The sequence below is a fragment of the Strix uralensis genome, chromosome 3 (genome assembly GCF_047716275.1).
Source record: "Strix uralensis isolate ZFMK-TIS-50842 chromosome 3, bStrUra1, whole genome shotgun sequence".
NCBI classification, from domain to species: domain Eukaryota; kingdom Metazoa; phylum Chordata; class Aves; order Strigiformes; family Strigidae; genus Strix; species Strix uralensis.
The window spans coordinates 28,339,358-28,362,958 of NC_133974.1; the positions used below are offsets into that span (position 1 = coordinate 28,339,358).

The 23,601-nt window shown below is 41.9% G+C and overlaps 1 protein-coding gene across 7 annotated transcripts in view; it reads right to left on the bottom strand.

Annotated features, from left to right (window-relative positions):
• DST (dystonin) overlaps positions 1 to 23,601 on the bottom strand; it is a 316,365-nt gene that overhangs the window by 270,392 nt on the left and 22,372 nt on the right. For 4 of the 7 annotated variants that reach the window (XM_074861756.1, XM_074861754.1, XM_074861758.1 and 1 more), the window contains exon 4: positions 10,166 to 10,373. In XM_074861756.1, coding sequence (XP_074717857.1) covers positions 10,166 to 10,373 — 208 coding nt within the window. Of the gene's footprint in view, positions 1 to 8,482; positions 8,589 to 10,165; positions 10,374 to 23,601 lie in introns of those variants that run through there. The other 3 variants (XM_074861762.1, XM_074861761.1, XM_074861760.1) reach the window with 1 other exon arrangement.

The following is a 23,601-nucleotide window of genomic DNA, read 5'->3' on the forward strand; positions in this document are numbered from 1 at the left end:
TGAACCCGTAACTTTCTAATGTTATTTAATCAAATCCTTACATTTGGTATTAAATCACAGGTTACTGCAAGACACACATGCTCTCAAAGCGTAAACTTAATTCTTTAAATTCTCTTGAGTATTACATGGTTCCCAAAGCCAAAAAATGCTTCAGTATGACCATCAAAATATCAAGGCATAAACATGTATTGTTTCTAGGACACTAATGTAATCTTCATAAATTAGGTTATAACTTCAATTATAAATGTTTGATGCTACAAACTACAGATAGCTGCTCAGTGCTACCATAAACCCACTTTAAACAGCATGTTGGATGGCTGGACTGATTCAGTGTAATACAAGATCTGAAGGAAATGTATATCCATGAGAAAACAAAAACAAATGTACAATTTATGTAGAAACATATAATGCTTACATGAATCGATTTGATTTAATTTAATACAATTTGCAACAAGCACAAAATTAGAATCTGGGTTGATATTCTCAGAGGTAGGATAGATCTGGCCTCATAAGGAGTGTATGGACTTTATTAACAAGGGCTCTATTTTAAAAAAATGAAACAGAACAATGCAAAAGTATCCTGTTGAGCATGGTAAAATTATAAGGTAATTTCATCAAGGGACCTAATCAACTTTGGCTTTCTTCCTGTAGCTCATCTGTGTCTGTTCTTCTCTCCTTTAAAGAGATACTGAGCCAAACACCACTTTAACTCTCGTGTAAACTGGACATCAACAAAAATTATCTGCAAAGAAGAAAAACAAAAACCTACAAAAAAACACCACAAATGTTTCTCAGCAATTGTTCTGTTAAAAACTGAACAAAAAGGGTAGAAGTCATAAAGCCTGAGAGAAATGTTTGCTCTACAACACAAAGAAAATTTCAGTATGTTTAAAGCATATGTCCTTCTTAATTTTGAAATCAACTTTCTAAAAATTATGATAAATTTTCCTTCAGAGAAGACTTCATATTTAAAACCTTTCAAAAGCTGAGTTTTAAATGCAGAACTAATCTGTAATACATGGTATTATACATCGGGTTATGAACTGAACAATATATAGTCATCAGAGGAGAATTTCCAAGGCACAAACAGCAGTGAAGCACCTAGTTTCTATTAAAAGTCCTTGGGGCTAGCAATCAAATTGCTATGCATCCTTTTGAAAATACCCTACTCTGAAATCAGAAGTAGCTTAGCAATAATACGTTATTCCCAGAAGTTACATACAACTACATAGCAGTGGCTTCTCCAGACAAGTGCTCAAGTCATTTCCTAATTTCTAGGACGTAATTTAAACCTTTATCTCCAGATTAAAAATTTATCTAAAGGCAAAGTAATTTAAAGCATTAAATATTTATAAAAGTCAATAGCTAAGTTCCTGACTCCTACCAAAATTAACAGAAGTTTTGTTTGAATAAAAACCACAGCACTGCAAGTGCCATTCCTCTCTCAAAAAAGCTCAGGATGCTTTATTATTATCACTGAAAAATGTCTGTCCAAATGACCACACGCGTGTTCTAATGCTGCTTCTATGGTGCCTAAAAGACCTTGTCACATGAGGAACACTCAGACTGTAACCTGATCATGCAGAAGAAAAGTCTCCCAGCAGGATGACAGGATACTGGTTTCAGTACCCATCAAAAGACGTTTCTGGACTTCTCTGTTTACTTGTAGTCTCACCTGTAAATTTCCTGAAACACCCCTCTGAAAGATGTATAAAGAGTCAGACTTTTACCCATTTTCTGAACGAAAACATATACCCTTCTGCCTGATCCCAGTATAGAAGAGCCCTACTAATTTTAGATGCAAGTGGTGCAAAGTGTCATAGCTGTCAGATAGCTGGATACCTGAATCTCAGGCCAAACTAATTTAGTTTTCCAACACAATTAGGCTCTGAACCCCACTTAATTGCTGATCTGTATTTATATGCATTGTAGAACACGTTATTAAATACTGTCATTTCACATATTAACTACAAAACTGAACAATGAAAATACATCTAAGAGCAAAACAACTTCAAAAGGGCCATGTGGCTATAATCAAGAGCAGATTTTGGCCTATGCTACTGAAAAGCCCATCAGAGGTCTAATCCTCCTTGTCTTACAGAAATAGTTACACTAATTGAGTAACTGCAATGTGCAGAATTTAACCCTCAATATATTTGCCTAGCATCTTCATCCTTTCACAGATTTATTTGTAGCTATTCTCAGTTTGTTTAAAATGTACAAAATCCAAAAAGTTGATACATTACACTCCACAACAAAATTATGTATTCACCAGGTCTAGTAAAATTAAATCCGGAAACACACTAAATTGCTGTTAATGCAGCTAAGCCAAATTGGAACGCCCTAAAGGGTGACCGATTTCAGCAGAAGTATGCCTTATTAAAGGCTCTGCTATTTACTTGAGCCTCAATCTTGGGAAGAGGCTTGCGTGGGTGGATTTCTGAAGCCAGTGTATTCCCACAAAAGCACCGGAGTCTGCCTACACAGATCAACTTGTAAGATCTGGCTATTAACATGCCCTTCAGGATTTGACCCGCAGACTGAAGTGTCTTTGTAAGCATTGTTTCACCTGTTTGAAAGCTGGGTTGACTGAGAGCATTCAGTACATGAATATTTTCACCCACTACAGAAAATCAAGGCTTTGTTATAATTAAACGGCTTTAATGATGTTTTACAGGAAACATTTCAGGCATGCAGCAATAAGCTGCATTCATATTTGACATTTACAAAACTTTATTCTTTTAAGCCTGAACTTATAAAATACTTGTACTTAACTTCAAGCATGTGAATAAGCCCATTTTTATTTTACGAAGCACTTAATTCCAAGTACATGTTGAAGTTCTAGCAAAATGGTGGAATAAATTTCTGAAATCATGCATGTTTTAAAGAGCGTAGATGAAAAAAAGAATGCATCATCTGGTTTTCAAGCAAAACATCATTAGAGATTAGCAAACAATTAGAAACACCTCAACCAAAAATATAAAGTGAGCCAAAACAAGCCTTTTAACATAATGATGACTGAAGTTTATTTTCTTCCCACCACCGATCCCCCTCATAGTTCACCACCTCCTGGTTTTGGCTATAAAAAAAGGAATTATGGAATATTCCTGCGAGCTCTATTTAAAAGATGTTGCTGACTCAACGGGAATTGGGAAGTACCAGAAAAGCAATGAAACAGACCTTTTATCTCTGCCCCACTTCACATAGCAAAGATACTTGAATCAATGGCCAAAGTCTGTCTGCCTTAGTCATCCAAACAGGTATCTTTTAAAGCCACGGAGGCACAACCGCAGTTTATGTATACCATCAAACTCAGCTTTAGAAACTGCTGCCCAAATCTTGAGGCCTCTATACAGACAAAACCTCACTGAACCGGCTAACATTCAGGTTCTCATTACTTTATTCCAACAAAATTTAGACGTTTTTAACTTAGCTCAAGTGAAGTGCTCACACAAGTCAAATCAGCAAGATCTAGTTCAGATTTAGGATGAAGTGCACTCAAAAAAAACCCCACCTCCAAGCAATTTGACAGTGAGAACTTTCTGCTTAAAGAAGGAAGAATGTTGAAACAGAGTAAAACTGCAGGTTTCACATTTTTACATGGCCCAAGGAGTCCATTAACTTTGTCTGACTTCACACAGCACAAATGCTGTTTTCATCCCTAATTGAAGACACTTTCTGTTGACTAAAATCCTTCATTCCTGGGAGGCTAACCTGCTGTAGGGAGTGTGCTAGGAACAGGGGAAACAACAGCGTCATCACGCTGAAGACATGCACGGAGGCAAAGAAAGGATTAGGTGACGTGCAGCTGGATAATCCACATGTACCCTCCACTAGTCAGCAAAAAAACCTGTCCCATTTGAACAAAAAGTGATCAATTCCAAGGCTAGATACTACCAGCACCTGAAGAGGTGGAAGAAAACCATCCAAGGTGGAAATTCCTGATACATCCTGCAAAACTAACACCTATATGCCACCGGGTTTTGTTATGCCAAGGGAGAATGAAAATAAAAGTATCTAATCAATTACTCACTCCAGTATTTCTTTCCAAGTTCAACATCAGAAGACCTGAAGCAGGAGATCTGATTGGTTCACAGCTGAGAGCCCAGAAGAACAAGACTTCTGCAGACTGTAAATTCAGACCCCTGAGTTTAGAGCACAAATAAGGAAATTCAGATTCCAGAGCCAGGAGCGGCTGCCACAGCCCCACCTGTCTTCACTCTGTGAAGCCATCTCTGAAGAAGAATATCCCTGGACTGAGTCTGATACCAAACACATTTAGGAGCATCCAAATTCCCAAAATGCAGCAGCAGCTTCATTTTCACATGGACTAAAACCATTCTGAGCAAATGGTCCCTTCCTGAAGTCAGCTCAAAGGAGCTGGATGACAGGCATCTATTTTTTTTTTCCATCTTAATTCAAAAACTGTACCCAAACAATGTCACAACAGCTTTACTGGATGCTACCCTCAATCAATCATTAGAACAAACTACATTACCTCTGAACCCTACACAGACAACAAAATGCATCAGATGACCTGCTAGCTCTCATCCATCTCCAGCGTCTTTGTTCTCAGAATACAGAAACAGAACTGTGTGCTGTGCTTCAGCTGAATGTGTACTATTACAGATCTTTTTAAAGCAAGAGAGAAATGCCAATAGTGAAACAGAACTTACCAAAGATTAAACACTCCAACCTGAGTTTTGCTATCCCCAGTCTCAGACCTGCCCCTCCTTCCTATAGAGGCTATGCAGCAAGCTCTAAGGAAGCACTAATCAGGCATCCAATCCAAAGAAAATATTCATGTGACATCTTTCCTATCACTAACAACAATTTAGTTACGTTCCTGAACTGCAAAGCTGTATTTTTTGTGGGCAGTCACGTCAAGCAGAATTTTCTAACAGATCTGTTTTCTACAGAGCCAAAATCTGCAGCACTAAAAGGTCTGCATGGGCGAGATAACACTATGTATTTTAAACTTTTCTAGATAACGTGATTGCACGAACATTCTTGAATAACTGTGATTTATTCAATACTTAACTCTAAGAATTAGCTCTTTTCCAGAGACTGCAATCACACAGTCATTAACAGATGTGCCCATTTCAACAATGATGTCAAAGGGAGGCAACTTTGTTACATAATTGTTCAAAATCTCGAGGGAAAAGAAGGTTGTTGCAATTGATATTTATATAAATGTTTACTACCTGAACTGAAAAATACAAAAAAGTTTTACCTGAAATGAATTTCAGAGGGATCATATATGTAAGTCTCGATTCTTGGTATTTTAAGATTTATACCAGAGTAAATCTAATGATGCACTGCAGTCAAAGCTTAAAATGGTGATCTTCAAATATTTAATACTCACATAATGTTGGTATGGAACAACGCATACCTACGCCATCTGATAGAGATAGCATTTAATAATTTAAAAATTAAATGTATCTGAAATACTTCGGACATTTTCTTATTTACCAAGAAGGCTGCTGCTAACAATAACTTCATTAATTCTTGTTCCCAGGCAATGGTGAGATAACTTACAAAGCAGCAAGACTAATTTTTTTAAGTTCTTTACAACCTCCTAGAGAACTCAAATATAGTTTTTGAGATAAAGTTGAACTGTTAGTTATATTAAGAAACATTTGTACGATTTCTCATCTTCATATTCAGTCACAAACAAGATGTGAAATTTGTCAAATGTTTCAGATAAAATATACTAGACATTTTGTTGCCACTATCACCATAAAGGCTTTGCCTTTGAATTCCTAGAGGTGCTACTAACAAAGAAGTATTTTTTTCCCTGAATAAGTAGCTTGATTCAACATGATTTCTAAATCATCAGAGATAGCATGACTTCTTTCTCCACCAAAATGCTTTAATGAATGCTAATTAATTACTACATGAATCAAGGAAAACAATATGACAGCCAGGAACAAAGCTGGCCAGGAATAAGAAAACAACATTCTCTTCTCCCCTAGCAAACAGCTCTTCTGTGCTATCTCAGATTTAGCAAACAGTTGCCTAATTATTTACTGTCACAGTCAGAGACATGGTCTGCAGACAGAATTTGAAGGCATACAAATATCCTTGTTTCAACTGTTAAAGCAACAAGGTATTTGGTATTGCACCGTCTTCAAGATCCACAGCCTACTTTGGCCACGGAAACAGATAAAGAGTAAAATTTCACTTTTCCACATTTAAAAAGGACTGGTTTTTTCTTCCTAAATCAAACTGCCTGAACATCTTAATGATGCGGCATCACACGATCACAAGCCTTCCAAGACAGGCAATGAATTTTGTACAGCTGACTCTGCTAGTTACAGTACTCAACAGCTGGGGCATAGATAATTTGGCACCCTGATAATGCCCTAGATGAATACGAGAGCATTCTGCAGACTGTAGAAAGGGGGGAAAAAAAGAACTATTAGCATTAAAATTATGGATTGGAGCTCGTCTTAGAAATATAAAGTCAACGTGGTTTGCATTTGATTAAGAAAATTACTAAAGGCAGTGTTTACAAAACTGAGACATTCAGAGAAATGGCACTCCCTCTTCAAAGCCTATATTGTAGCAATTCTTTTCTGATTAGATCAGCTCCCATAGCAAGTCATCAGAACAACAATCGCTGTAGTGAAGTCATACTACTGGGACTCGGATGGGAAATCATGACCGGCTTGGAAACACATTTTAAAAAATAATGTGTTTTCCAGGTTTCCAACACATCTTAATTAAAACAAGTCCAAATCTTTACCTTTGCTCCCAATGGCTGAATAAAGTATACCTTGAGCAGCAAAACACAGCATACCAATATACTGAATATGATGCTAAAAACTAAGACAAGAGAAACTGGATCCTTCCGAATAATTTCAGGATTTAGCTGTCACTGAAAATAGCATGTGAATGGACCTGATGTTACCCCCCCAGCACAATATACTCAAATATTTCTAGAATGTGCTTTATTTCTAATAGAGATGTGAATTAGTTTTACGAGTTTATTTTAATTGAAATCCCTTTGTCTCCCAACACTTAAAAAACCAAATCTGTCAGTCCTTTTCCCGATAAAACTTTCACTGAAATAAGGAAAATTAGGCCTAATATCTTTCCCAGGCTTTTAAACAAGTAGACAAACTGGTATGAGAATGAGCCTTATTAAACCTGACTCTAGCAGCAAATCAAAGGTAATCTAAAGCAGAGTAGCAGTGCTGCAGATTAGAACCAGAACAGAAAACCAAGTTTTCTCAGTGCTTTCTTTATTTACAAAGTAAACAGTCTACCTGCTTTTAAATTTTGCAAAAATCAGTTCAGCTACATATGAAGTAAGTGATGACTTTAAAAAATCGGAGAGAATGGAATAAAGACGTGCTTTTGAAGATGATCCATTACAAACCATAATTATTTCTCAACTAAAATGCACTAATGCATTTCAGTACAGAAACAGTGCACGTGCTCCATAGCTGCATTGACACAATGGGCAACAGACACAAAGGAGTCATTAGTCAAATCTGTTAATGACACATGAAATTGCAAGTGACACAGGTATAAAGTAGACTAGGACCTCAGAAGTTCTCAAGTCAAAATAACCATATGTAGAGAGTTTATTTCTCAAAATATTACCACTAACAACCTGGATTAAATAAAATCAGTTATCTGTATCCTCAAATCAAGCTGTCTTAAACTATGCCACTCCCACTCCCATCAGTGGAAACCATTTAACCAAAATCTTCAGAACTGACTGGAAACACACAGCTGAAAAATTTCAGATATAAAATATAACCCATCACTTCCCCAAACATTACAAAAGGGCTCAGCACTGAAAATGTCAGCATATGCTGTGACATGCTGTAAAAGCTATTTCTGGGATGAAGATTCAATCTGAACAGTTAACTCTACCCTTTTTCACTTGAACTAAAATCAGACCCATAACACTTTTGATAAGCATTTTCAAATTTAGTATTATCAAATGTGCTGAAAAACAGAGTAATGAATCATGTCTCCCAAAACCATCTCTTCCACCCCGATTAATTTAAGCAAGCAACGTAATTTACATTTCCAGCAAGATAAATTTAGCTGTATGCATTTCTGTTATGCATAAACGCCTTTTTCCTGTGTTTTTCTGTATTTGGTGAAAAATCTCAGGTGCTACACGAAAGAAGAACATTTTTTGCCTGACCACCAGAAGAAAAAAAAAAGGTCAAAATAAACCGAAGGTTTAAATACAAACGCGCATCGAGACTTAAATCACTGTGTCCGCGTTTCACTCGGAAAAGAGACTTTAAACACGAGGGAGTGCGTTTCGCCCGATGGTGAGGGGCAGCAGAAGCCACCGCGTCCGTCCCCCCTGGGCCGGCGCCGCACAGGGCCGGCGCCCATCGGCCTCCCCTCGGGGCGGCGGCGGGGACGGGCGCACCTGGCCCCCGCCAGCGCCGGAGCCGCCCGTGGCCGCAGCCGCCACGCCCGGCGGGGCCAGCGGCAGCGGCTGCCCTACCTTTGTATCTCTCCAGGACATCCTCGTAGGCTTGCAGGTACTCCTGCTCCTCGGCGTAGAAGTACGCGCCGGGGGAGAGGTAGCCAGCCATGGCCGGGGGCTAGCCCTGCCCGCTGCCCTGCGCGGCTCCGGGCGGCCTCGGGGACGGCACCAGAAAAAAACCCAACGGCCAGCGAGACGGAGGGAAGGAGAGAGGGAGGGACGGCGGGGGGAGGGCGCTGCCAGCCTGGCCGAGGAAACGCCCCCCCCCGGCCGCTCGGGTGTCGGTAGCCGCCCCTCGGAGCGCGAAGGGGGGCGGCCCCAGCCCGACGGCGGCCGCCGCCTCCCCGCCGCAGCCCCCCGGCTCCAGCGCCATCGCCGAGGCACCGCCTGCGGGGCCGGCGAGCTCTGCCCCCGCGGCTCGAGCCCTGAGCCGCCCCCCCACCGTGTTTCTGCCCCGGCCTCCCCCCGGGAGGAGGAGAGGAGGAGGGTGGCGGCTGCCGGGGCGGGGACGCGACGCCCGCCGGCACAGATGGGGCGGGCGGGGGCACCGTCGCCCTGCGGCGCTGGCGCGGAGGGGCTGCAGCGCGGCGGTCACCGCCGGGGTTCGCGGGCAGAGACCCCGCGGGCAGCCCCCGGCACCCGGCCGGCGGGACGGGGCCCTCCGCTACCCCGGCGGCCGGGCGGAGCGGGACGGGGCAGGCGCGGCCCCGGCCCCGGCCCCGCCGCAGGTGCCACGGCCGCCCACCCGCCCCCGGCCGCCTCCCCACCGCGCCTGCGCCCCACCAACCGCCCCCCCACCCCCTTCCCAGGCCCGGGCCCGCCCCCGAGCGGTCCCTCCTGCCCTGCCCCGGCCCGGTGGGGCGCGGCGCCGGGCGCCCGCACCCTGCCTCCGGGGGGCGGCGGCGCAGCCCCGGGCCGGGCCGGCTCCGCAACCCGCCCCCCCTCGGGCGCGTTCAGCGGCTGGCGACAGCCCAGCGCCGCGGAGCCCCTCTGCACCGCGTCCTCCGCCGCCCCCGACAGCGCCATTAGGATGCGTTACGCCGGGAAATGGTGTCCCTGGAGGGGACCCACGGAGGCGCACACAAAAGGGGCGGGGGGGGGGGGGGGAAGGAACAGCGGTGTCCCCGGGGAGCACCGAGGACCGCCGCATCTTTCTGCAACTGACTTACAGGCGGTTTCCAGCTTTCACCGGGGAGCAGCAGACCTCCGCCCTGTTTTCGACATCATTTATCGCCAGGCCGCGGACCAGCGCCCGCCCGCGCCTTCGGCACACCGGGCGGCTCCATTCCGGTCCCCGGCTCCCCCCCGAGCGCAGCCCCGGCCCCACACGGACAAAGACGGGCGGCTCGCCCCGCGCACTGGCCCCGGCCGCCTCCGCCGCGGCCTCCCCCCGCGCTGCGGCCGGCCCAGCGCCGCTCCCGCCCGGCGCGGCGGGGTGCTCCGAACCGCCGGCACCGGCCCACACGGGTAATGCCGCCGCGGCCCCGCGCCGCGAATGCGTTTTCGCATGAAAGTTTAATGGGCGCACCTGCGCGGGTTTGGGCTGGCGTTCCCACACGCGTCGGTTCACCCAGGCGGCAAGCGCGGCCCGAGAGCTTAGTCACCGCCCGGCGGGGCCGCGGCCGGGAAGGCGAGGGACGGGGGTCCCTCTGCCCCCTCCCCTCCCCGCCCGCTCCCCATCGGCACGGGGCCGCGCCTTACCGGCGATGCGCAGCACGGCCCGCTCGGCGGGGTCCAGCACGGAGCCGCCCTGGATCTTCCGCTTGGACCGCTCGTGTTTGGGCAGGTTCCAGGGCAGCGTGTCCCCCGGCGCCGGCGACACCGTCCCCGACCTCTGGCTGAATTCCTCCTCGTCGGAGAAATCGGCGGAGGACGACATGGAGCATCGGTAGGACGCGTTGCCGGAGCTCTGCACGGGGAGACAGACAGACAGGGATGGAGGGTGCGTAGGTAGCGGCTCGGGATGCGGGGCCGCCGGGAGCACCCGCGAGTACCCGCCCCGCGTGGCGTGGAAAAGCATCCCACGGGAAAAGCAGGGTAGGGGAGAGGGACGTCGCCGCTCACCATTGCCGTGAATTTAGCGGGGGGAAAGAGGGGTGCGTGTGCGGAGCGCCGAGGGTGATCCTCCAAAAGACAGCCGGCCTTCAGGGGGAAGGCATTTGGAGGGGTGTAGGGGGGAGCCGCGGCCTGCGGCTGGGCAACCAGCTCGCAAATGAGCCTCCCCCTTCCCCAACAATAAACCCAGTAGCAGCAACAACAACCAAAAAAAAAAAAAAAAAAACCTTCCGGGCTACAAATCGATAGCGTTTGGCTCCCCCGCCAGGACAAGGGAAAGATTTGCCATCGCCCAGCTGCTGCTGAAATCGTTCATGTAAATCCGTCTGTGGGAAGGACCCACGGCCGCGGGCAGCCCACGCGGGGCGTCGGGCTCTGTGTCACCGCCCCGGCGAGCCCCGCCGCCTGCCGGGCTCTCGGGGAGGGAGGGAGGAAAATAGGATTGCTCAGAGCAGTCCCTTTGGGTAGCGGGGCACGACAGGTCACGATTTGCCAAGACGGCTTCGGCAAACCAATGGCTGATCTCGGCATACGGACCGTACCCACGCTCAGACTTCCCAGCTACCCAAAAATAAGAGCTTCCAGAAACGTAAATAAGCACCGATGCACTGCAGGGATGGGGCTGCTGCTATTTCTAGCTTCCCTGTTTAGGGTGAAGTGGGAAACTGAGATGTCTGAACAGTAACATTTTGACACCATGTTGAGAATTTAGGATACAGTGTTACACACAGGTTGTCAGGACACCGTGTGGGGCGGGGTGCTATGGCTCTTCCTCTGTGTTTTCCCGTTGGAGAGACCTGTGGTTTCTTCAGGGCACCTGACTAGAAAACGACAGGCTTGATTTTTGATTTCATGTGGGAGCTACTGTGACAGTTTTTCCAAAGCATAACCCGATGCTGGTCCAGGTATGATGTTAATTTTGGGGGGTATGCTATTCTCAACTTGGAGAGGTGCAGTACGCTTTGTTATGCAGCCAGCCCTCATTCAGCCCATGTAGATTCCAGATTTTTTGATACTAAAACAGCTATTATTTAAGGCTTGTCTTGTAGCCCTTGGTGGCTTTTGGTTGTTTTCTTTTTGTGTTTTGTTTTGGTTTTTTAGGAGATTGAAATATACCTTTACTTACAGAAGAAATTTGTACTGTGACTGAGATCTGATAGAATTTATTGTTGCTGTGTGAACTTTTTTACTGTCAGTTCTCATGGGGTGGACAAGTGAATCATTATTATTACATTGCAGGGTATTTTACCCATTTTAAAACTCAAAACCTGCATAATCCTGAGTAACAATGTGATGCACTCTTTGCTATGCATAAAACTGCCAATAATACACAGTTGAATAATCCACTAAATAAGAGGGGATCTCTTATTAGTGGTTGCTCCTCCTGACCTCCTTCACTTCTACCACAATCCTCTTTTCTCCTTCTACACTACTTCATGGTGAAGTTCAAAAGAGGAGAGAGGGAGGGAATGAATGCATGAAACCAATTAACTGAATTTTTGTTTATCTGTATTGTGATGTGGAGAGAGCAAGAGGTAAGTGCGGAAAAACAAAAACATGAGATGTCTGATCCCAGCTCTGATTGCCTTAGTAATTAGTTCTAGTGCTGGGAATATTTTGTTGCCAGTTTATATAATAAGCTAAAACTCGCTGTAGCATCTCATAAAGCAGGATGGTCAGACAGGTGTCTTCCTGATGGGAGCTGGAAGTGCACAGCTTGCTGCAGGGTATAGAGGGCACTTTGCTGTACCAGGTGAGGCTAACAGGGCTCCTCATGTGCTTAGTCCAGGATTAGGTTTCTTGTGGCCTGTCCTTAGCTCCAGATTTTGCCATAAAAGAGAAAGTATTCCCTTTAATCCCAGCTCTGAACACCCTGCTTCAGGCCTGTATCTTCCATTGGCTGCTCAGCCACCCTCAGTCTCTTTGGATAACACAGACCCATGGAGACAGATTTTGCCTTTCAATTTCTTCACTTTCTTTGTTTCTAGTTTATAATATGAAGATTAGAAAGAGCCCAGACACAGTGTTGTGATGGTGCTATAGTGATAGTTTGTTAGTATTTATGTAGCAGCTTGGAATATGCAAGGATGAAGTACAATAGCAGTTGTTATTGAAACCTGGAAGAAAGATCTCCCAAATTTATCTTTGAAAGTACACTATAATTTTTTCTTTTCTCAAAAGAGGTCTTAATAGCCCATTCTTATTTTTCATAGCAACTCTTTCTATAGTTCATCCTACCCTTAGAATCGAAAAGCACTGTTGAGTGATAGTTCCATATACGCCACTGAACATATTCACCACACTCTTATTGAGGTGTCAGTTTTAGGGAAAAGGAGACTGTCCTTCTGGTCAACTGTGCTACAATACAGGAATATAAGCTATGTGAGAAGACCCCACGCCCATATTTTTGAGAAATCAAACTGAACGGACAGTGGTAGAGCAGTCTTTGGCCTCTATGTGTATTACAACTAGCTATCCTCTTTTAAGTTGTCCTTCTACCTTACTTAATGCATGCATTCACAAAATGAATGAACAAAACCCACTTCGGCTTACTAACTTCAGGAATCATAGTCTCATTTTCAGAACAAGGTAGGAAGTATGGAAAGGAATTTTTCAGAATAGCAAAATCTGGCAAACTCATATCTGAGAAAAGCCAACTTCTAAATTAGTCTACTGTTTTATTCAGCGTGGAGATACTTCTGAGTAACGTGTACACAGAGCTATCGAGCACATAATTATTTTTAAGAATCTTGACTTTGCTATTCTAAAGACACTTATAGTGAACTGAACAACTGATTTTCTTGGGTAAATTAATAGCTTTGATAAGAAGTCTGTAATTGTTCTCCTTTTGCACAGCCACTGTTCACAATATGCTTACTACTCATCCCACTGGATTGTTTCTTTTTGGCAAATACATTTTCCATGCCATAGCTGTAAGTCCCAAATAAGCATTCCATGATTACAGCAACATATTAACTGGTTTAAAAAATGCAAAATAACATGGAACGTCTGTACTATCCTGAAAAGGGTTCCTGGCCAATTAGGACAGCATGTGAAGAAAAATCTGTTATATCCTGTTAAAATATGTAAGGATTTCTGTTATTTTTCTATAAAGCACATTGCTGTATGCAAGTGAAAAACATAACTGTTAATACTACACAAGACTTTTTTGGGTTTCATGAGTGAAATGTCTTTTATATCCGCTAAAATATTGATCAGACACATCCTTACTTAGCCTACTCTGGGATTTAGCGAGGGTCAGGGCTTGACCCTTCTTAGCTTGAAGGCCTGTAAGGTCACAGCCCAGATGCTATAGCTGCTTATTCTATGCCTCCGATTATGCATTCCTTCTGCTCATTAGCCTAAAGACTTATTGTAGCCTCTATTGTTGATCAGCAGGAACTGTTGAATTTGCATAGTAGTTATGCATATAACAGCTTGTGCACTGAACCCTGTTGGTCATACATAAACAAATCTAAGCGGAGTTTTGTCTGCCTGCATTCAAAGTACAGGATTAAACTTAATGCATCATTTCACTGTCAGTACCACAGGGGGGTGCAAACTGCTCACAGAGTCCTCACCATCATGTCTTGGGAGGCAAAGTGCTCAGGACAAGGATTTAGGAGAGCAAAACTCATTTCTGCCAGTGTCTAGGGTTTTCTCTGTAATCAGGTGATTTGCAGCAGCCGCCTGAGAGTCAGGCTTGCTACTGTGCTATAAAAGGGAGCTGGCTTCCAGTAATGGGTATGATTTCAAAGAAGTATTTGGTATTCTTCTTGTAAGAGGGATTTGGCCAAGTACCAAGGCATGATTTCCTTTGAGGAGGGAAAGGAGGACTGTTTGTCATAGGTGAGGCACTGCAGAAGATCAGGTGGAAACTAGGTGGAAGACAGTGTAGCTGGAAAACAGTATGAGGTAACACACGATGCTATATATCAGATAAGCCACCCCTAAATAGGATCTGATACCCTGAAGAACACCAGTGGGTTTTGCACTGTCATTCCTTGAGGCAGAAGCATTAGCAGAGGTCAGGTTTTAAACTCGGTCAAGCAATCCAGCTGGCAAAAGCTGCCAAGAGGCTGATACTGAATTATCATCATATTGCAAAAATTCCCCTAATTTATGATACATCAGAGATTGTGCTGGCCAACTGAATTCTAATCAAGTATCTTGTACTTCCGCATTTTCTCTTTGAGACAATTTTCCACTGCAGTGAGTCCTTTCATGCTGGGTTTTGAAAGCTGTTGGGAAGTACAGGTCAACACTGACTGAAATTGAATTTTCAGTTTAGTTATGAGTTACTTATATTTCACGTATACTACCTCAGAATTCCTGGAATACATTTCATTTTCTTTCATTATGTTCATTGTAGGCAATGGATAAACACAAACAGAAATGAAGTGTTTGAATCGTGGTTTTACTGAGTGTGTTTCAACAAAATTCCTCCTGATTCAGAATAATTTAGGATATCAGTTGAATGTAACAGGCTATTTTTGTCCTTTAGCATCCCAGATTGAATGATATTAAAGTGGATCAACTTTTAAAGTAAAATAACTTAATAAATTTAAGACAAAAATCTAGGGCAACTGAATGTTCCCATTAGTAAATCTTTACCACTTTAACCAGATTAGATGATAAGACAATGCAGAATACAAAACATTCAATGTATGTAATCAGGCTATGCAAGTCCCTTGGGACTGCATGTTGTCAGAAATGATCAAAATTCAAAACAGACACAAATGAAAGTACAAACAAGGACAATGTAAAAACAACTATGCTAAGCTTAAAGAAAAATAAATCTATCAGTAGAGACGCAGCCATATTAAATTAATATTTTTCTCTAGTTCTGTGTGTGCCATTCATTAAAGAGAATGTTCATACTTGAAAGTGCCTACATTATCAGGATATGCAAACATTAACTACAGAGTTTCTGGGTTTGTATTTAATGTTCTAAAGCAATAAGCAGCAAGCTGGAAAGCAAATACACTAAATCTGAAACTCCTGAGCATCAAGGGTCTGACTATGTTAAACTACCTTTGCGAACAGGTAAGCTTTTCAAACATCAAGACACTGCAATACGGTCTTGTAACATCAAACTGTTTATTGGATACCCATCTACTTATACATCTAAAACTGATGTAATCCAGAACTGTGTTTTTGGTAGGAACTAAGTAGGCAGAAAAAAAATGGTTACCCAGGATGATGCAGCATCTCATTCTTCAGGGATATAAGACACCCCCAAACCTTCTCCTGAAATTGGTCCTCAGTCATCCTTTCATAACAGCAGAGAGCACTAGTTTCTTTTGAACCATAAAAGAGGTGAAGCAGCTGTTTGCCTTTTCCTTATTGTCTTAAGAAGCTTGAAACCTGGGTTCAAACCCTCATCTCCCAGCAGCCAGCCCAGAGTCTATTCTGCAATGACCTCCTGGTTGTGGAAGTCATACAGGTTAAAAAAAAACAAAACAAAACAAAAAACAAAACCCCAAGAGTTCAAGATTTCTTGGTGTGGAATGAAAAAGAGGAAGAGGGAGAGTAGCGCTCTGCGTCAGAGCACACAGGGCTCCCTCGGGGGAGAAGGAAGTCCTGGGTTCTGATTCCTGCTCCGATGACTGCTTATACATTCTGCTTTAAGTATAATTGGGTAAAATATTGAAGTAGTCCCTGGATGAGACACGTGCAATGGAGGCAGCAGAAACCACAGTGCAGCTCGTGTACCAATTCTGCAGAGATACACCAAATTTCAAGTACTTATTGGTCTGAAGTCATATCATCTTTTAGTAGCTAAAAAAAATAAATAAGTAGAGTTACTGTTTCATTCATTTATTGGTGATCTCTTTCAGGAGCAGAAAGTTGAGAGATGCTCCACATTTGTAACTCCCTGTTAACTGTGAGATGAGCTGGGGAATCAGATACTGCCAAGATACTCTCCACAAATCTCAGCAACTTCCACCAAGGAAGATAGCCATCATAAGAGAAAAATAAGGCATTTAAAATATGTTTCTGTGCAAGGAAAACCTGCTCATTGTTTTTCCTTTTTCAAATACATTGAAAAGGAAGGCATACTTCATTCAGTGTAACCAAGACCTATATGTAAGTGGGGCCAAATAACATTTGGTTTAAACTAGCTACATTGTGTCAAAGCCATCAATTCTTTTGAAAAGCTGCTTAGTAAAACTCTGCTAACAAAAATGTGGATTGTTTTTGAATGTCACTTGAAAATTAATAATATCATCAACACGACAGCCCTGATATGTTACATATTTAATGCATTCCTTTATTCCTCACCTATTTCCTCTATTTAGTTTTTCAATATGAAGTGCAAGATTTAATCTTGAAATAGCTTACCTACATTATAGAAGCTGACAGAAAGGTACTGAAGGTTTTGCAGATGGCAAGATAATATTTTGAGCTCTGAGTATCTGGGAAGCTACAGCATGGGGAATAGGGATTTTTGTTGATTTTTATACTAAAACCATTAGCTAGATAAGTGCTACTTCCATTATAATTATCATTATCTTGTTTCAAAATTAATGCTTCGTAGATATTAATACCTAAAATGTCAGGATTTCATGGTCTCAAAATCGTGAATTATTTCTGTAAAAGAAATGCGTATACCTTAGATGACTGCTGCATATAACTTGCAAAAAAACTTCCCATTACCTAAAAATAAATTCTGTATTAATTTTTAATTGCAGCTATCTTGCATCCATTCAGATCCCTCCTAGTCTGCCAGACACAAAAGAGAATAAAGTGACAGAACTAAGGTTTGAAGAAGGCACACAGAGTTTTATCTGCTTACTATGCCTGCGAGGCCAGCCATGTAACAGAGGAAGAGTCTGGAAGAAGAAATCATTTAGCTTCAAATACTTTCCTCAGCCTTCTAAACTTCTCACTGTAGATTTATTATATTTTATATATATATGTTTTAATAGCAAACCAAATTATTCCTGCCATAAAAGATATATCAGAGTATGAAAACACTCAAACACTCTGGACAGCAAAGAGCAAATTAAAGTTCTAAGTAACTTTTGAATCTCTGATGGACACAGATTGTTTTCAAGAAAAAAATAAAAGGACGTCTTAGAAGAATTTTTTAAAATGACATAATGAAAATCCAAAACAATGGTATTGATATTCCGCTTTTAGTAACAACTAACATTCCTGACTGGTAAGTTTCCCTCCTTACAGAATTAAACATTCATTTGTTCTTTTCAAACTGTTTCAATCCCATGTTTTAAAGCCAAGTTTCAAGACTTGATCCAGCAATTAATGAACATTTAACTATTTGAAAATACAGGTTCTTATATTAACAGTAGTACTAGTTTTGTGTAATTATTAGGTTATTTTCTAAAATCAATTTTAAGTTGCCTTATCTTATGTTCGGTTTGAAATATTCCCTGCCCAAGGTTGAATTTTCTTGAAAGGCTGACTGAGAAGCCTGAGAGCAAGATGATGAAAATATCCAGTAGTTATTTGTCAACACTAAAAAAACATCCCAGTGATCTTTTTTGAATACTCTAGGCTTTGGGATGTATATGTCAAATATGAATATCCTTTAAGCTAGATATAGGCTTTTTGCCATCTTTGTTAAAAATCTGTCTACATTTGTCAGGTCTTTGAGATACGAATATCATCTGCTATCCCTGGCATCAGGGAGTATAAAGTAAAACTTTTAAAGTTTGGGTTTGATCACACTGCTCTGATGAGAAAGCTGCTCCAGAACCTACCACTTTCTTGATTACAAGTAATCTTCCTCTAGTTGCCACCTGAAACTTATTCCTGATCTTTTGTTTTTTTGCAACAACAGTGTACATTTCCTTAAATACTTCTTTTGCTTCCCTGATGTGTTCATAGCCTGCACTGTACCTCCTCTCAGCCTTTTTTGCCTTTACTGAGCAAGTCAACTTCTTTTAATCTCTGCTCATCTGCTAGTAGTCCTTCTTTGCAAAGTTAAATAGTTTGATTTAACTATTCCTAGGGCCCAGGTGACTACTGATGTGATTTTACCAGACTTTTTTTTTTTTTTTTAATAAGGCCATGTTTGAATTTATCAACTAAAATGTCTCCAATGTCTCAACTAAAATCTCTTCAGATTGGCACCCACTACACAAAGCCTCTCAAGACTCTCAGTCTTACAGCTGCCAGAGCAATACCCCACCATTACAGACCAACCAAGCAAATTCCACCCTCACAGCTCTTACCTCCGCTTTAAGGACACCTACCATCCCTGCTGAAGAACTGAGCAGGATCCTTCCAGCTTGGATATATGGAGGCAACACTAATCTTTCCATCTAATAGTTACCTGCTGCGGTTGCAGGCTGAAGGCAGTGCAGGGAAGAGGCATGGAGAGCAGGGGAGGGCAGGCACCAGACCTAACAGGCAGGAGACCATTTCTTTTATGCTCTCTCTGACGCACTCAGCTGTGCTTGGCCAGCAAGAGGAAGAAGCTGTACGATCTGAATGTAGAGGACAAACACCGGAACCGGCACACTGGAGGAAAGGGCTGGTGAAAAAAGTGGGGACTGACAGCCTGGGGAACGAACACAGAGACCAGCGGAGTCTGGGAGCTGCAGCTGAAAAGCATTCAAGGGAACAGCAGACTTCGTGGATACAGACTAGAGGAAAAATGGACCTATACAGTAACAGCTGGGACTAGTAACCATCAATGCTGCAGAGAGCGGATCAGGGGAGAGCTAAGGATCTGACATGCTGGCATGAAACCAGTATTGCCTCAGCAAAAGGCTTCAAACAAGGTACTCTGATGAACAAGGAAGGGAGGAACTGTGTGTGAGGAGAAGGTCTCCAAGAAGAGAGGCAAGAGCCAAGGAAGGTATGCATGGAATATGCAGCCAGAGGCTACAGGGAGACACAGAAATCAAAGAGGCTGGTTGAACAAGTGCCTTAGAGCAATGAGATGACTGACCAGGTGAGCCTGGGAAGGGCTGTGCAGGGGTGTGACACAGAGGAATAATACAAGGACTGACAAAGCGAGAGGAGAAGGGCTGAGGTCAGCAGAAGAGTGAGGACTGGGCATCAAGGAAGGAGCCAGTGGTGGGGCAGAGGCAGATCAGGAGCAGGCTGGAAGAGACAGGGCAGAAAGAGCCACGCTTGGGAAACATGAGCACAAGAAAGCAGATCCCCCTAAGGAGCCTGGTAGGAAAAGAAAATTTGACCCCAACTTCTGCTATTAGCAAATATCTGAGAGTTCCTCTAGAAAAAAATACCTCTTCCCCTGTATTACTGATTCATATGGAGGAATACAAATATCATCAGTCTCTCACTGAAACCCAATAGCAGAATTTTCTGTGCTGTCGTTCAGGTGTCAAAACCTGCTGATGAGCCACACAACAGAGGTTTGTTTTTAAGTGTACTTTTTTTAACAGTAGGAAGTTAAACACAAAGTTCTTGTTAAAATACTTCTTATAATGTTGCGAAGTCAAGCACTAAAATGTTACCAAATCCCTGATTCAAGGTTCACCATGCAACCTTAGTTCAGCCTGTTCATTTGTTCATCATGATGTAGTCATAATGATGTGATCGTATACTATTATATCCCCAGTGTCTTGCTTTTATTTAGTGCAAGTGATGCGTGATATTCACTCCATAAACAGTTGTTCAGTATTTTGTTTTGTCATCCTCTGTTCAATGGGCAGCCCCAGAACTTAACTAACTCCATGCTATTTAAATGCTGGTGTTAAGAAGAAATTATTATTTCATAGACTGTTTTGTGGTGCTCATCACTGCAGTAGTACCTGACTGCTTCACAAATACTAATGATCTTTCCCATTACACGGGATGCAAACTGAAACCAGGAGGTCAATTTTGTTATCTAGGTCAAACTGAGATGCCAGGGATCTGATTTTTAAGAGTTATTAGATTTACATATCAGTAATACTCAGACCACAAAATACACGGACTTCAGTGGTGAATAGCAGCTTGAGAACTTTTATAAACCAAACTACATGCTTTAAGTCAGGCATTTAGAAAATGGAAGATAAAAAATGTTTTAAGCCAGTTGTTCAGCACGTTCACAGTGACCTTGTGCTCACCCTTCAGTCTCCAAGGCAGCACTCACTCTTCCTGCAATCTCCTCTTTTATTCAACTTCTGCATCAGAACACCTACACATAAGAGTCATCCTAAGAGCACTTCCATCCTACAATGAATACAAAGTACATCCTGTGAAAAAACAGAATGCCATCATACAATTAAAGTCCATATGACAATGCAGATGCATAATGGACTGAATTAAAGCTACATGTATAAGCTTAATTCCAGCGCTTCCTAACGTTTGAATACTTGCCTTTGCCAAGCTATTCTTTTAACATAATACCCATGCGTAGTGTTATATATAAATAGAAATGGATAAGGGAGTCCCTTGCTATATAAAGACGTACTGCTTCTGTGCCACAGTAGGATGTTACACAATACAACTCTGAAGAATGATTCCTGTGGCAGTGAAGGAAAAGGAAACATCTGCATTTAGACTCTATAATTACTGTGCGACAATTACTGGTCATTTTAAGTTGTGCAAACAACACCATCAGAACTGATTAATAATTTTTTTCTGATCTTCCTTCAGCTACTGTACAGAATTTACTGTTTATTATCACGTACATAAAACGGGTTTTTGTACAGTTAAGACTGCTAGCACATTTTAGCAGCTTAGGTTTATATTACTACCTCTCAAGGAAGGACACTGGGATTTAAAAAAGAAAAATTGTGAACAGTTAAGAATTTAATTTCTCAGTGAGATTATGCTGCATACATGTAATATAATTTTATCAATGAACACAAAATCCCAGTTAATACAAATCATGGCAAAATAAGTGTCAAAAAAGCTATTAAACATATTTCAAGCCAGAGTTTTACAGCTCTATTTCTTTGATACAACGGTTGAACAATATTTTATCTCATTCACTTCTAATTTAGCAGCAAGTTAGCTCCAGCACCAAGGACCAAGGATGCACTTTCACCATCTTTCAACACTTTAGATTAAACAGAGCCAGGGTGGTTTAAGCTCTCATCCCATTTTCAGTAAATAAGCATTTGCCATGGGAATGAAAATTAATACAAAATAAAAATTGTATGGAATCAGCTTACTTATCAACACAAAACCTGTTACATTAGAGGGCTCTGCCTGCAGCTGTAGGATGATTTGAAACTGTGTATAGAAAAATAACATAGATTTGATACTATTGTCAGCCACACAAGTGTAAATCTAAGTAAATACACTCAGAACAAGTATGATCTGCCACCACAGGGGACAATTAATTCAAATGACCTTAAGTCTCCAGATAAGAGCTAGCAGTGAAGTCAGTTAAGGTGCTCTAAATGTGGATTTGTACTGTTATTGCTATGCTTATTTCTATGTATTTTTACATACATGTGTCATCAATAATTATTAGCACTACTGTAATTAACTGTTTCTTTTGCACTATGCCTAATAGCTGTAACAACTCATCCATAGGAAAAAAAGTACTGGAAAGACAACTCAACAATAATTTTAAATCTTAGATTGAATTCTTAACATGTTACCATTGTGTTTTAACACAAAGTAGTTTTAAAGTTGTAAAGACATCCTTGGCCTAGTGAAACTCATGGCAATATACCTTTAAGAAATCCCTTCAAAAATCTAAACTGCCTAGGAGCTGGGCGAAAGGAGTGGAAGAAACAGGCAATTGCTACAGTGCAATAGATGAGCTGCAGGGTGGAGAGGGAAAAGCAGCCAAGAGGGAAATCAGGAGCAGGCAGCAAGGGAGGAGGTCACAGAAGCTAGCAGAACAGCAGGAAAATGAAGTCTTGGTGTAAAACTGTTTATGAACAATTTGTCAGTCAGGAGTTATTTGCTATAAGAAAAGCAATAAAACACAACAGTCCAAGAAAGAGATGTAAACAGTCTCTTGGTAGTCATGAGTATGTTCTGAAAGAGAAGAGGTACCTTTGAAGTCAACCTAATGGCCACTGAAGGCTTTCTCTTTATTTCAAAGATGACTGGATTTAGCACTTAGTCATATTTGCAAAGATTCTACACATCTAAAATAGGTTCCTTGAGGTATTTTAAAAAATGTTTAAGATGGCTAGATGCTTAAATCTTGTTAAAAACTTTACGAATCAGTCACCTAATAAATTCTCAGGTGCTTCTCAAAACCCCCATTAATATCCTTTAGGTCTTATAGCAAAAAATGCAGTCCTTGTTTCCCTTTTTATATTCATTCACATGGTCCCTGCATTTCTTCATTGTGACTGTGCTCAAATTATCCTGAGAGGATGCGCACGTGTGTGCATGCACTTGTCCATGCAGAGTCTGGTAGCTCACAGATTTGCCATATGTTTCAAGAACATTAATATAACATTAATAAAAAGCTGAAGGTGAAAGATAATGTTTTGTCATATTTGCTTCTAAATGTGATTCACAGGAGACATAATCCAACACAAGCAGGTGTCTCCAAAAGAAGCTGTGAATGCAATCTATAGATTAAATAACTAATACTTGGAATTAACCAAGTCTTGTGCAGGGTGATGAGTAATTTTTGTATGTCATCTACATTAGGTCATTCAAATATCACATAAAGTACATCATGGTATTGGAAAACTAGTAAATAACACCAGAGTAAGAATAAATGGAAAATAACAAAAGGAAATGGCAATTATTTAATGAGACATATTAAAACCTCTAAAAAGCACTGTAGAACAACTTCATTCCTATGAAGAATTTAATCTCAAGTAAGCCAAGTATCAACTAATACCCAGACTTCTTCTATAAATGATTTGGTATCAGATGTTTAAAAAAACCTTGTGTTTTCCTTACAGAACTGTAATACTTTTTTTCTCACAGAACTGTAACACTGTTTTTCTAATAAGTTTTAAGGCTTAAACACATAAAAACAAAAACCACGATAGCTGAATGAGACCATGGAAGGGACAGCTTATGGTTTTAAATGCATTAGAAACTGATTAACTTTGCTTTCAAGCTTTCATCATCAGAGTCTTTACAGTGCAAGCTTCAATTCAGTCATGGGAGTAGTCTCAGTGGAGCCAAATGAAGCTGCTCACATCAGTAGATTTTTTTACATGTCCTCC